Raw genomic sequence first — 12843 nt, 5'->3', positions numbered from 1 at the left:
AGTGCAGCCAGTGTCCACAGTAGTGCAGCCAGTGTCCACAGTAGTGCAGCCAGTGTCCACAGTAGTGCAGCCTGTGTCCCCATTGCAGCCTGTGCCCCCAGTAGTGCAGCCAGAGTCCCCAGTAGTGCAGCCAGAGTCCCCAGTAGTGCAGCCAGTGTCCCCAGTAGTACAGCCAGTGTCCACAGTAGTGCAGCCTGTGTCCCCATTGCAGCCTGTGCCCCCAGTAGTGCAGCCAGTGTCCCCAGTAGTGCAGCCAGTGTCCCCATTGCAGCCTGTGTCCCCAGTAGTGCAGCCAGAGTCCCCATTGCAGCCTGTGCCCCCAGTAGTGCAGCCAGTGTCCCCAGTAGTGCAGCCAGAGTTCCCAGTAGTGCAGCCAGTGTCCCCAGTAGTGCAGCCAGTGTCCCCAGTAGTGCAGCCAGTGTCCCCAGTAGTGCAGCCTGTGTCCCCAGTAGTGCAGCCAGTGTCCCCAGTAGTGCAGCCAGTGTCCCCAGTAGTGCAGCCAGTGTCCCCATTGCAGCCTGTGTCCCCAGTAGTGCAGCCAGAGTCCCCATTGCAGCCTGTGCCCCCAGTAGTGCAGCCAGTGTCCCAGTAGTGCAGCCAGAGTCCCCAGTAGTGCAGCCAGAATCCCCAGTAGTGCAGCCAGAGTCCCCAGTAGTGCAGCCATTGTCCACAGTAATGCAGCCTGTGTCCCCATTGCTGCCTGTGCCCCCAGTAGTGCAGCCAGTGTCCCCAGTAGTGCAGCCAGTGTCCACAGTAGTGCAGCCAGTGTCCACAGTAGTGCAGCCTGTGTCCCCATTGCAGCCTGTGCCCCCAGTAGTGCAGCAAGTGTCCCCAGTAGTGCAGCCAGTGTCCCCATTGCAGCCTGTGTCCCCAGTAGTGCAGCCAGAGTCCCCATTGCAGCCTGTGCCCCCAGTAGTGCAGCCAGTGTCCCCAGTAGTGCAGCCAGTGTCCCCAGTAGTGCAGCCTGTGTCCCCATTGCAGCCTGTGCCCCCAGTAGTGCAGCCAGTGTCCCCAGTAGTGCAGCCAGTGTCCCCATTGCAGCCTGTGTCCCCAGTAGTTCAGCCTGTGTCCCCAGTAGTGCAGCCAGAGTCCCCATTGCAGCCTGTGCCCCCAGTAGTGCAGCCAGTGTCCCCAGTAGTGCAGCCAGTGTCCCCAGTAGTGCAGCCAGAGTCCCCAGTAGTGCAGCCATTGTCCACAGTAATGCAGCCTGTGTCCCCATTGCTGCCTGTGCCCCCAGTAGTGCAGCCAGTGCCCCCAGTAGTGCAGCCAGTGCCCCCAGTAGTGCAGACTGTGTCCCCAGTAGTGCAGCCTGTGTCCCCAGTAGTGCAGCCTGTGTCCCCAGTAGTGCAGCCAGAGTCCCCATTGCAGCCAGTGTCCCCAGTAGTGCAGCCTGTGTCCCCAGTAGTGCAGCCAGTGTCCCCAGCAGTGCAGCCAGTGTCCCCAGTAGTGCAGCCAGTGTCCCCAGTAGTGCAGCCAGTGTCCCCAGTAGTGCACACAGTGTCCCCATTGCAGCCTGTGTCCCCAGTAGTGCAGCCTGTGTCCCCAGTAGTGCAGCCAGAGTCCCCATTGCAGCCAGTGTCCCCAGTAGTGCAGCCTGTGTCCCCAGGTGGTGCAGCCAGTGTCCCCAGCAGTGCAGCCTGTGTCCACAGCAGTGCAGCCTGTGTCCACAGCAGTGCAGCCTGTGTCCACAGCAGTGCAGCCTGTGTCCACAGTAGTGCAGCCTGTGTCCACAGTAGTGCAGCCTGTGTCTCCATTGCAGCCTGTGCCCCCAGTAGTGCAGCCTGTGTCCCCATTGCAGCCTGTGTCCCCAGTAGTGCAGCCTGTGTCCCCAGTAGTGCAGCCTGTGTCCCCAGTAGTGCAGCCTGTGTCCCCAGTAGTGCAGCCTGTGTCCCCAGTAGTGCAGCCAGTGTCCCCAGCAGTGCAGTCTGTGTCCACAGCAGTGCAGCCTGTGTCCACAGTAGTGCAGCCTGTGTCTCCATTGCAGCCTGTGCCCCCAGTAGTGCAGCCTGTGTCCCCATTGCAGCCTGTGTCCCCAGTAGTGCAGCCTGTGTCCCCAGTAGTGCAGCCTGTGTCTCCAGTAGTGCAGCCTGTGTCTCCAGTAGTGCAGCCTGTGTCTCCAGTAGTGCAGCCTGTGTCTCCAGTAGTGCAGCCTGTGTCTCCAGTAGTGCAGCCAGTGTCCCCAGCAGTGCAGCCTGTGTCCACAGCAGTGCAGCCTGTGTCCACAGTAGTGCAGCCTGTGTCTCCATTGCAGCCTGTGCCCCCAGTAGTGCAGCCTGTGTCCCCATTGCAGCCTGTGTCCCCAGTAGTGCAGCCTGTGTCCCCAGTAGTGCAGCCTGTGTCTCCAGTAGTGCAGCCTGTGTCTCCAGTAGTGCAGCCAGTGTCCCCATTGCAGCCAGTGTCCCCATTGCAGCCAGTGTCCCCATTGTAGCCAGTGTCCCCATTGCAGCCAGTGTCCCCATTGCAGCCAGTGTCCCCATTGCAGCCAGTGTCCCCAGTAGTGCAGCCTGTGTCCCCATTGCAGTCAGTGAAGGGAGAGGAGAGCCGCCGCCTGTTTGATTACAGCGCTGGGAACATCACAGCTTTCATTTCAATAGCTGTGTGTTCCCCGCTGTGCATTGGACGGGTGATCTGTCTATGAAAGTGCCCGGACAAGGAGGAGGGGCTGTATGTGACGGCGCGCAGCGGAGAACACACAGCTATTGAAATGAAAGCTGTGATGTTCCCGGCGCTGTGGCAGCGGCTCTCCTCTCTCCTATGATATAGGAAGCCCCCCTGATAGGCGGCACCATTTTCGGCAGTATCAGCAAGAATTCTCTTTCTGCTTTTTGCCGAAAGGGCCATTTTCGGCCGATATGTTCCGGTGGCCGAAATTTCAGTGCATCCCTAATTCTAACACCGATAGCCTCCTGGTACAGAATGGTACATACTTTATTTTCTAACGTTTCCTGTACAATCTGTTTTACCATATATGGCAAAGCTTGTTAGACAAAGACAAAAAGAAGTTAATGCAAACATGTGCTTAGAAGCCATCTTAAAATCAGTCTCAGTTCTAATAGTCACACAATAAACATTTAAATTTTTTCTAACAGGGGCCCCAAAATTTCTGATGGATGCCTTGTTTGTAAGTACTGTTTCATAACTGGCTTTGTATACACTGCTTTGTACACGCTGCTTTGTAACTGGTTTTGTACACGCTGCTTTGTAAGGCCCCTTTCACACTGGGGCGGTAGGGGGCATCGGCGGTAAAACAGCGCTATTTTTAGCGCTGTTTTACCGCGGTATTCGGCCGCTAGCGGTGCGGTTTTAACCCCCCGCTGGCGGCCGAAAAAGGGTTAAATCCACTCGTATAGCGCGGCTATAGCCGCGGTATTGCCGCAGTATAGCCGCGCTGTCCTATTGATTTCAATGGGCAGGAGCGGTGAAGGAGCGGTGAATACACCGCTCCTTCACCGCTCCAAAGATGCGGCTGACAGGAGATTTTTTCTTCTCCTGCCAGCGCACCGCTTCGGTGTGAAAGCCCTCGGGCTTTCACACTGAACAAACAGCGGAGGCTGTTTTGGGGCGGTTTGCAGGCGGTATTTTTTGCGCAATAACGCCTGCAAACCGCCCCAGTGTGAAAGGGGCCTAACTGGCTTTGCATACAGTGCTTTGTAATGCGCTTCTTACACACTGCCTTGTAACTGGCTTCGTAGGTACTACTTTGTAACTGGCTTTGCATGTACTACGTTATAACTGGCTTTGCAAGTACTACTTTGTAATTGGTTTTGTAAGTACTGCTATGCAACTGGCTTTGTGAGTACTATTTTGGAACTGGCTTTCTAACTACTACATTAAAACTTTTAAAGCAACCTACAACTTTATAAAAGGGTTTGGTAACTACTGCTTTAGAAATTCTGGTTCTAAAGTACTCAAACCCTGTTCTAAATGTAAAAATGACATTGGCAGGGAAGGGGTTAAGTGTGTTCCCAAGGTGTGTTCTAACTGTAGGGGGGATGGGCTCACCGGGACATGACAGAGATCACTGGGAACAGAAGATCTCTGAGATGTTCCCTGTCAGAATGGGGATCCGCTTGTTTACACTGGCAGATCCCCATTTTGCCTCCTTACTAGACAATCGCGGGTCGCCGGCAGACATCTGCCCACAACTGTGCCTGCATGAGCCGCTGTACAGGTATGGCGATCCGTGCAGGAGAGCCAACCTGCCGCCGTATAACGATGGCAGCTGGCCGGCAAGTGGTTAATTACAGGCTTTAGTCTGTTGGGATATATCTACTAATGTTGCACATCTAGACTTTGCAATATTTGCACTCTTCTTTGCAGAACTGCTCAAGTTCAGTTAAATTTGAGCCAATGGCTCCCGCTGCTGTCTCAGTCAATGAGAAGAGAGAGACCAGGAACAGCCGAGGCTCTTGTGCACACACCACTGGATTGAGAGGGGGTTCAGGTAAGTATTAGGGGGACTGAGGGGGAGCAACACACAGAAGGTTATTTAGCTTCATACATAAAATGTATGAAGGTAAAAAAAAAAAACTTCAGCCTTTATAACCACTTTAAAGAAGAACTGCAGTCAGCTCACATAACAATTTGTAAAAAAAAACATCTTTGCCATTCTGAAGCTTCCCTCCAACCACTTTGCATATTATTTTATATATACTGCGATTCTGTACTTGCCAAATATGCTGCAGAAATCTCCCTCCACAAAGTCTGGCTGCATCCATTTTAACTGTGGGCAGCTGAAGCTGCTGCCTGTTCACTTCCTGGATTTACACAGACGCACAGAGGCACACCTCCAGCTCCGCAGGCCTGAAGCTCTCATTAGCCCTCTTATAACTCACCCCCCCCCCCCCCCCCATCCTGACAAACTCTCCAGAGTGAGAGACAAAGCTGTGCATGATGTCATAAGCCTAGGCTTTTTTCCAGACAAGAAACAGGAAGTGGGCTGTATAAGGTATTTACTGGCAGAAAAAAAATGTTTTACTATCCAAAGTTAAAATAAGGGCAGAAGATTTAATAGATGGAAAGATAAAAAACGACTGAAGGTCCGCTTTAAAGTGACTGTAAAGGTAAAATAAAAAATAAAACAACAAACATATCATACTTACCTCCAGTGTGCAGCTTATTTTGCACAGAGTGGCCCTGATCCTGGTCTTCTGGGGTCCCTTGGCGGTTCTCGCGGCTCCTCTCCACAACTGATAACCTCCTTGGAGAAGTGCTTCCCCGAGGGGGTTACCTTTCGGGCACGCTCCCGAGTCCAGCATTCGGGGTCCATAGAGGCCGAATGCAGGACTCAGCCTCGCCCCCTGGCGCTCGTGTCATTGGATTTGATTGACAGCAGCGGGAGCCAATGGCTGCTCTGCTATCAATCTATTCAATCAACAGCCGAGAACCCCAGGCAGAGAGACAGCGTGTCCCTGTGGGTCACGTTCGAGGGGTCAGGTAAGCAAAACGGGTGAGGTGGGGGTGTCAGGGTGCATTACGGTGAAAGAACCAGGAACCTTTACAACCCCTTTAAGTTATTACTAAAACCATTAATAATGGAAATGCAGAGGCAATTATTTATTATGACAAAGAGTACATACATTTATAGACTGAGTGCTACAGATACAATCATAATGTTGATGCGGCCCATGATAAAAACGAAGTACCTGCTCCCCCCAAAAAATGTATCATCAGAATGTGGGCGAGGAGGGGAAAGGAGCAGAACTTCCCTTTTTGGGTGAAGTTCCACTTTAATGACACAAGCGCTGTGGTGTGAACAGGTCCCATAGGACACACTTTGTTCTTGCAGCGACCTGCATTCTCCCAGTGCGGTATAAAACCCCTTGTCACTGCACGATGTGTGAACTGCGGGATGTATGAACGGGGCCTTATAAACGTTACCGGGGTTGTTTTCTTCTTCCACAAATAGACCTTCCCCACAGCTGCTTTCTAACACAAGACTCCGGAGAAGTTTCCGCACTCCGCGTATGAACAACTACAGAGGTTGCAGCACCAGCAGGTTACCATGGCTAGGCATGTCACAAATCATAGAAACGCCCCAACTTGTACCGCCCATTTCCAGCATCCTCTCTCTGTGATTGGCTGGGGCGCACTGTTCCTGCACATGCAGGGTGGGCTAAAAGAGTTGACAATTAGCGATTGGTTAGCTATACCGTGCTTCGGCGAAAGAGTGGTATTATTGTCCAATGGAGGGAGAGTAGGCGTGGTCGCGTCTTTATTTCCTAATAATAACTTCCTGCTTTGTTAGACTGCCTGCTGACAGACTTGTATCGTGCTTCCTGTCATACAATCCTTATATATGGGGCTTATCAAGGTAACTGGTGTACTCTCCGTCACATTGTGCGGTGTCCTGAGAGGTGCGATTATTAATGACGATGACTGTTTTACAGATGAGCCGCTGGGACCCGGCCGTGGTGGTCCCTATGTGTGGGACGGGGGTCCTCGTGACCTCTGTGGCGCTGGAAGTGTTGTATGTCCTCCTGTCCAATCCGAGCGCTGCTCAGCTCCCTCTGCTGCTCTTCGCCTCCTATCTCCTCTTCAATGTACTGGGGAACATGCTGAAGTTTGTCCAGACTAATTCCACCATCGCAGGGGTCTTCCTGGAGCATGACAATGTGGGCCAAGGATGGCTGTAAGTATCACCTTTGCTGTCTCATATTTGCAGCATGCTAAATTCACTTTACACAGTCTCATCTTCATTACTAACCTCTACCTCAGGGATCTCCATACAAAGGACCAGGTTACTGTCCTTCAGAGTTTAGAGGATGGTCAGACTGTGGCCAGTGGGAGTAGAAAATCTCCTGGTGTCAGGGGGGGAGTAGCGTCCCCATGGCTGGTGTCGGGGGGGGAGGAGTAGCGTCCCCATGGCTGGTGTCGGGGGGGGGAGGAGTAGCGTCCCCATGGCTGGTGTCAGGGGGGAGGAGTAGCGTCCCCATGGCTGGTGTCAGGGGGGGGGAGTAGCGTCCCCATGGCTGGTGTCAGGGGGGGGAGTAGCGTCCCCATGGCTGGTGTCGGGGGGGGGGAGTAGCGTCCCCATGGCTGGTGTCGGGGGGGGGGAGTAGCGTCCCCATGGCTGGTGTCGGGGGGGGGGAGTAGCGTCCCCATGGCTGGTGTCGGGGGGGGGGGAGTAGCGTCCCCATGGCTGGTGTCGGGGGGGGGGAGTAGCGTCCCCATGGCTGGTGTCGGGGGGGGGGGGGGAGTAGCGTCCCCATGGCTGGTGTCGGGGGGGGGGAGTAGCGTCCCCATGGCTGGTGTCGGGGGGGGGAGTAGCGTCCCCATGGCTGGTGTCGGGGGGGGGAGTAGCGTCCCCATGGCTGGTGTCGGGGGGGGGGAGTAGCGTCCCCATGGCTGGTGTCGGGGGGGGGGGGGTAGCGTCCCCATGGCTGGTGTCAGGGGGGGGGGAGTAGCGTCCCCATGGCTGGTGTCAGGGGGGGGAGTAGCGTCCCCATGGCTGGTGTCAGGGGGGGGGAGTAGCGTCCCCATGGCTGGTGTCAGGGGGGGGGAGTAGCGTCCCCATGGCTGGTGTCAGGGGGGGGGAGTAGCGTCCCCATGGCTGGTGTCAGGGGGGGGGGGAAGAGTCCCCATGGCTGGTGTCGGGGGGGGGGGAGTAGCGTCCCCATGGCTGGTGTCGGGGGGAGGAGTAGCGTCCCCATGGCTGGTGTCAGGGGGGGGGGAGTAGCGTCCCCATGGCTGGTGTCGGGGGGGGGAGTAGCGTCCCCATGGCTGGTGTCGGGGGGGAGGAGGTAGCGTCCCCATGGCTGGTGTCAGGGGGGGGGGAGTAGCGTCCCCATGGCTGGTGTCAGGGGGGGGGGAGTAGCGTCCCCATGGCTGGTGTCAGGGGGGGGGGAGTAGCGTCCCCATGGCTGGTGTCAGGGGGGGGGGAGTAGCGTCCCCATGGCTGGTGTCAGGGGGGGGGAGTAGCGTCCCCATGGCTGTGTCAGGGGGGGGGGGGGGAGTAGCGTCCCCATGGCTGGTGTCAGGGGGGGGGGGAGTAGCGTCCCCATGGCTGGTGTCGGGGGGGGGGGAGAGTAGTGTCCCCATGGCTGGTGTCGGGGGGGGGGGGGGAGTAGCGTCCCCATGGCTGGGGGGGGGGGAGTAGCGTCCCCATGGCTGGTGTCGGGGGGGGGGGGGGAGTAGCGTCCCCATGGCTGGTGTCGGGGGGGGGGGGGAGTAGCGTCCCCATGGCTGGTGTCGGGGGGGGGGGGAGTAGCGTCCCCATGGCTGGTGTCGGGGGGGGGGGAGTAGCGTCCCCATGGCTGGTGTCGGGGGGGGGGGGGGAGTAGCGTCCCCATGGCTGGTGTCGGGGGGGGGGGAGTAGCGTCCCCATGGCTGGTGTCGGGGGGGGGGGGGGGGGAGTAGCGTCCCCATGGCTGGTGTCGGGGGGGGGGGGGAGTAGCGTCCCCATGGCTGGTGTCGGGGGGGGGGGAGTAGCGTCCCCATGGCTGGTGTCGGGGGGGGGGGGGGGAGGTAGCGTCCCCATGGCTGGTGTCGGGGGGGGGGGGGGGAGGTAGCGTCCCCATGGCTGGTGTCGGGGGGGGGGGGAGGTAGCGTCCCCATGGCTGGTGTCGGGGGGGGGGGGGGGAGTAGCGTCCCCATGGCTGGTGTCGGGGGGGGGGGAGTAGCGTCCTCATGGCTGGTGTCGGGGGGGGGGGGAGTAGCGTCCCCATGGCTGGTGTCGGGGGGGGGGGGAGTAGCGTCCCCATGGCTGGTGTCGGGGGGGGGGGAGTAGCGTCCCCATGGCTGGTGTCGGGGGGGGGGGGGGAGTAGCGTCCCCATGGCTGGTGTCGGGGGGGGGGGGGAGTAGCGTCCCCATGGCTGGTGTCGGGGGGGGGGGAAGTAGCGTCCCCATGGCTGGTGTCGGGGGGGGGGGGGGGGGAGTAGCGTCCCCATGGCTGGTGTCGGGGGGGGGGGGGAGTAGCGTCCCCATGGCTGGTGTCGGGGGGGGGGGAGTAGCGTCCCCATGGCTGGTGTCGGGGGGGGGGGGGGAGTAGCGTCCCCATGGCTGGTGTCGGGGGGGGGGGAGTAGCGTCCCCATGGCTGGTGTCGGGGGGGGGGGGAGTAGCGTCCCCATGGCTGGTGTCGGGGGGGCGGGGGGGGAGTAGCGTCCCCATGGCTGGTGTCGGGGGGGGCGGGGGGGGAGTAGCGTCCCCATGGCTGGTGTCGGGGGGGGGGGGAAGTAGCGTCCCCATGGCTGGTGTCAGGGGGGGGGGGGAGTAGCGTCCCCATGGCTGGTGTCAGGGGGGGGGGGAGTAGCGTCCCCATGGCTGGTGTCGGGGGGGGGGGAGTAGCGTCCCCATGGCTGGTGTCGGAGGGGAGGCTAGCGTCCCCCTCGCTGGTGTCAGCGGGAGGAGTAGTGTCCCATTCAAAAATGGATAGGCTCAAATCGCAGCTGTGATCTGAACAGGAATCTCCCTCTAAGATGAGGAATTCCCTCATTTTAGATTTTTGGCTATGGGACAGGAAGTGAAGAGTAATCTCCCCGATGGGACACAGATGGGCAAAAAAAAAAAGCCTGACGGGTTATAACCTTCCTTAAAGTGATTGTAAAGGATCGTTTTTTACATGTTATACTTACCTCAGCTGTTGCAGTGGATTTGCATAGAGCAGTGGGAGTAGAAAATCTCCTGGTGTCAGGGGGGGAGGAGTAGCGTCCCATGGCTGGTGTCAGGGGGGGAGGAGTAGCGTCCGCATGGCTGGTGTCAGGGGGGAGGAGTAGCGTCCCCATGGCTGGTGTCAGGGGGAGGAGTAGCATCCCCATGGCTGGTGTCGGGGGGGGGGGGGGAATAGCGTCCCCATGGCTGGTGTCGGGGGGGGGGGGGGGGGAGTAGCATCCCCATGGCTGGTGTCGGGGGGGGGGGAGTAGCGTCCCATGGTTGGTGTCGGGGGGGGGGGGGGAGTAGCGTCCCCATGGCTGGTGTCGGGGGGGGGGGAGTAGCGTCCCCATGGCTGGTGTCGGGGGGGGGGAGTAGCGTCCCCATGGTTGGTGTCGGGGGGGGGGGGGGGAGTAGCGTCCCCATGGCTGGTGTCGGGGGGGGGAGTAGCGTCCCCATGGTTGGTGTCGGGGGGGGGGGGAGTAGCGTCCCCATGGCTGGTGTCGGGGGGGGGGGGAGTAGCATCCCCATGGCTGGTGTCGGGGGGGGGGAGTAGCGTCCCCATGGCTGGTGTCGGGGGGGGGGGGGGGAATAGCGTCCCCATGGCTGGTGTCGGGGGGGGGGGGGGAGTAGCATCCCCATGGCTGGTGTCGGGGGGGGGGAGTAGCGTCCCCATGGTTGGTGTCGGGGGGGGGGGGGAGTAGCGTCCCCATGGCTGGTGTCGGGGGGGGGGAGTAGCGTCCCCATGGCTGGTGTCGGGGGGGGGGGGAGTAGCGTCCCCATGGTTGGTGTCGGGGGGGGGGGGGGGGAGTAGCGTCCCCATGGCTGGTGTCGGGGGGGGGGAGTAGCGTCCCCATGGTTGGTGTCGGGGGGGGGGGGAGTAGCGTCCCCATGGCTGGTGTCGGGGGGGGGGGAGTAGCGTCCCCATGGCTGGTGTCGGGGGGGGGGGGAGTAGCGTCCCCATGGCTGGTGTCGGGGGGAGTAGCGTCCCCATGGCTGGGGGGGGAGTAGCGTCCCCATGGTTGGTGTCGGGGGGGGGGGGGTTGGGGGAGTAGCGTCCCCATGGCTGGTGTCAGGGGGGGGGAGTAGCGTCCCCATGGCTGGTGTCAGGGGGGGGGAGTAGCGTCCCCATGGCTGGTGTCAGGGGGGGGGGAGTAGCGTCCCCATGGCTGGTGTCGGGGGGGGGGGGGAGAGTAGTGTCCCCATGGCTGGTGTCGGGGGGGGGGGGGGGAGTAGCGTCCCCATGGCTGGGGGGGGGGGAGTAGCGTCCCCATGGCTGGTGTCGGGGGGGGGGGGGGAGTAGCGTCCCCATGGCTGGGGGGGGGGATTAGCGTCCCCATGGCTGGTGTCGGGGGGGGGGGGGGGAGTAGCGTCCCCATGGCTGGTGTTGGGGGGGGGGGGGGGGAGTAGCGTCCCCATGGCTGGTGTCGGGGGGGGGGGAGTAGCGTCCCCATGGCTGGTGTCGGGGGGGGGGAGTAGCGTCCCCATGGCTGGTGTCGGGGGGGGGGGGGGGAATAGCGTCCCCATGGCTGGTGTCGGGGGGGGGGGGGGGGAGGTAGCGTCCCCATGGCTGGTGTCGGGGGGGGGGCGTAGCGTCCCCATGGCTGGTGTCGGGGGGGGGGGGGGAGTAGCGTCCCCATGGCTGGTGTCGGGGGGGGGGGGGGGGAGTAGCGTCCCCATGGCTGGTGTCGGGGGGGGGGGGAGTAGCGTCCCCATGGCTGGTGTCGGGGGGGGCGGGGGGGGAGTAGCGTCCCCATGGCTGGTGTCGGGAGGGGCGGGGGGGGGGGGGAGTAGCGTCCCCATGGCTGGTGTCGGGGGGGGGGGGGGGAGTAGCGTCCCCATGGCTGGTGTCGGGGGAGGGGGGGAGTAGCGTCCCCATGGCTGGTGTCGGGGGAGGGGGGGAGTAGCGTCCCCATGGCTGGTGTCGGGGGGGGGGGGGGAGTAGCGTCCCCATGGCTGGTGTCGGGGGGGGGGGGGGGGAGTAGCGTCCCCATGGCTGGTGTCGGGGGGGGGGGGAGTAGCGTCCCCATGGCTGGTGTCGGGGGGGGGGAGTAGCGTCCCCATGGCTGGTGTCGGGGGGGGGGGGAGTAGCGTCCCCATGGCTGGTGTCGGGGGGGGGGGAGTAGCGTCCCCATGGCTGGTGTCGGGGGGGGGGAGGTAGCGTCCCCATGGCTGGTGTCGGGGGGGGGGGAGGTAGCGTCCCCATGGCTGGTGTCGGGGGGGCGGGGGGGGAGTAGCGTCCCCATGGCTGGTGTCGGGGGGGCGGGGGGGAGTAGCGTCCCCATGGCTGGCGTCGGGGGGCGGGGGGGGGAGTAGCGTCCCCATGGCTGGTGTCGGGGGGGGGGAGTAGCGTCCCCATGGCTGGTGTCGGGGGGGGGAGTAGCGTCCCCATGGCTGGTGTCGGGGGGGGGGAGTAGCGTCCCCATGGCTGGTGTCGGGGGGGCGGGGGGGAGTAGCGTCCCCATGGCTGGCGTCGGGGGGCGGGGGGGGGGGAGTAGCGTCCCCATGGCTGGTGTCGGGGGGGGGGAGTAGCGTCCCCATGGCTGGTGTCGGGGGGGGGGGAGTAGCGTCCCCATGGCTGGTGTCAGGGGGGGGGGAGTAGTGTCCCCATGGCTGGTGTCGGAGGGGAGGCTAGCGTCCCCCTCGCTGGTGTCAGCGGGAGGAGTAGTGTCCCATTCAAAAATGGATAGGCTCAAATCGCAGCTGTGATCTGAACAGGAATCTCCCTCTAAGATGAGGAATTCCCTCATTTTAGATTTTTGGCTATGGGACAGGAAGTGAAGAGTAATCTCCCCGATGGGACACAGATGGGCAAAAAAAAAAAAGCCTGACGGGTTATAACCTTCCTTAAAGTGATTGTAAAGGATCGTTTTTTACATGTTATACTTACCTCAGCTGTTGCAGTGGATTTGCATAGAGCAGTGGGAGTAGAAAATCTCCTGGTGTCGGGGGGAGGAGTAGCGTCCCCATGGCTGGTGTCAGGGGGGGAGGAGTAGCGTCCGCATGGCTGGTGTCAGGGGGAGGAGTAGCGTCCCCATGGCTGGTGTCGGGGGGAGGAGTAGCGTCCCCATGGTTGGTGTCGGGGGGGAGGAGTAGCGTCCCCATGGCTGGTGTCGGGGGGGAGGAGTAGCGTCCCCATGGCTGGTGTCGGGGGGGAGGAGTAGCGTCCCCATGGCTGGTGTCGGGGGGGAGGAGTAGCGTCCCCATGGCTGGTGTCGGGGGGGAGGAGTAGCGTCCCCATGGCTGGTGTCGG

At 61.2% G+C, this 12843-nt stretch overlaps 1 protein-coding gene across 1 annotated transcript in view; it reads left to right on the top strand.

Moving 5' to 3' along the window:
* The first annotated feature begins 6159 nt into the window (after positions 1-6159).
* ZDHHC24 (zDHHC palmitoyltransferase 24) overlaps positions 6160-12843 on the top strand; it is a 53932-nt gene continuing 47248 nt past the window's right edge. The window contains exons 1-2 of the mRNA XM_073605180.1: positions 6160-6313; positions 6390-6631. Of these exons, the coding sequence (XP_073461281.1) occupies positions 6299-6313; positions 6390-6631 (257 nt within the window). The 5' untranslated portion in view covers positions 6160-6298. The remainder of the gene's footprint in view (positions 6314-6389; positions 6632-12843) is intronic.

The sequence above is a fragment of the Aquarana catesbeiana genome, linkage group LG11, assembly GCF_042186555.1.
Source record: "Aquarana catesbeiana isolate 2022-GZ linkage group LG11, ASM4218655v1, whole genome shotgun sequence".
In the NCBI taxonomy this organism is placed as follows: domain Eukaryota; kingdom Metazoa; phylum Chordata; class Amphibia; order Anura; family Ranidae; genus Aquarana; species Aquarana catesbeiana.
Note: the sequence above shows the minus strand (reverse complement) of the source record. Positions and strands in the feature narration are given on the sequence as shown.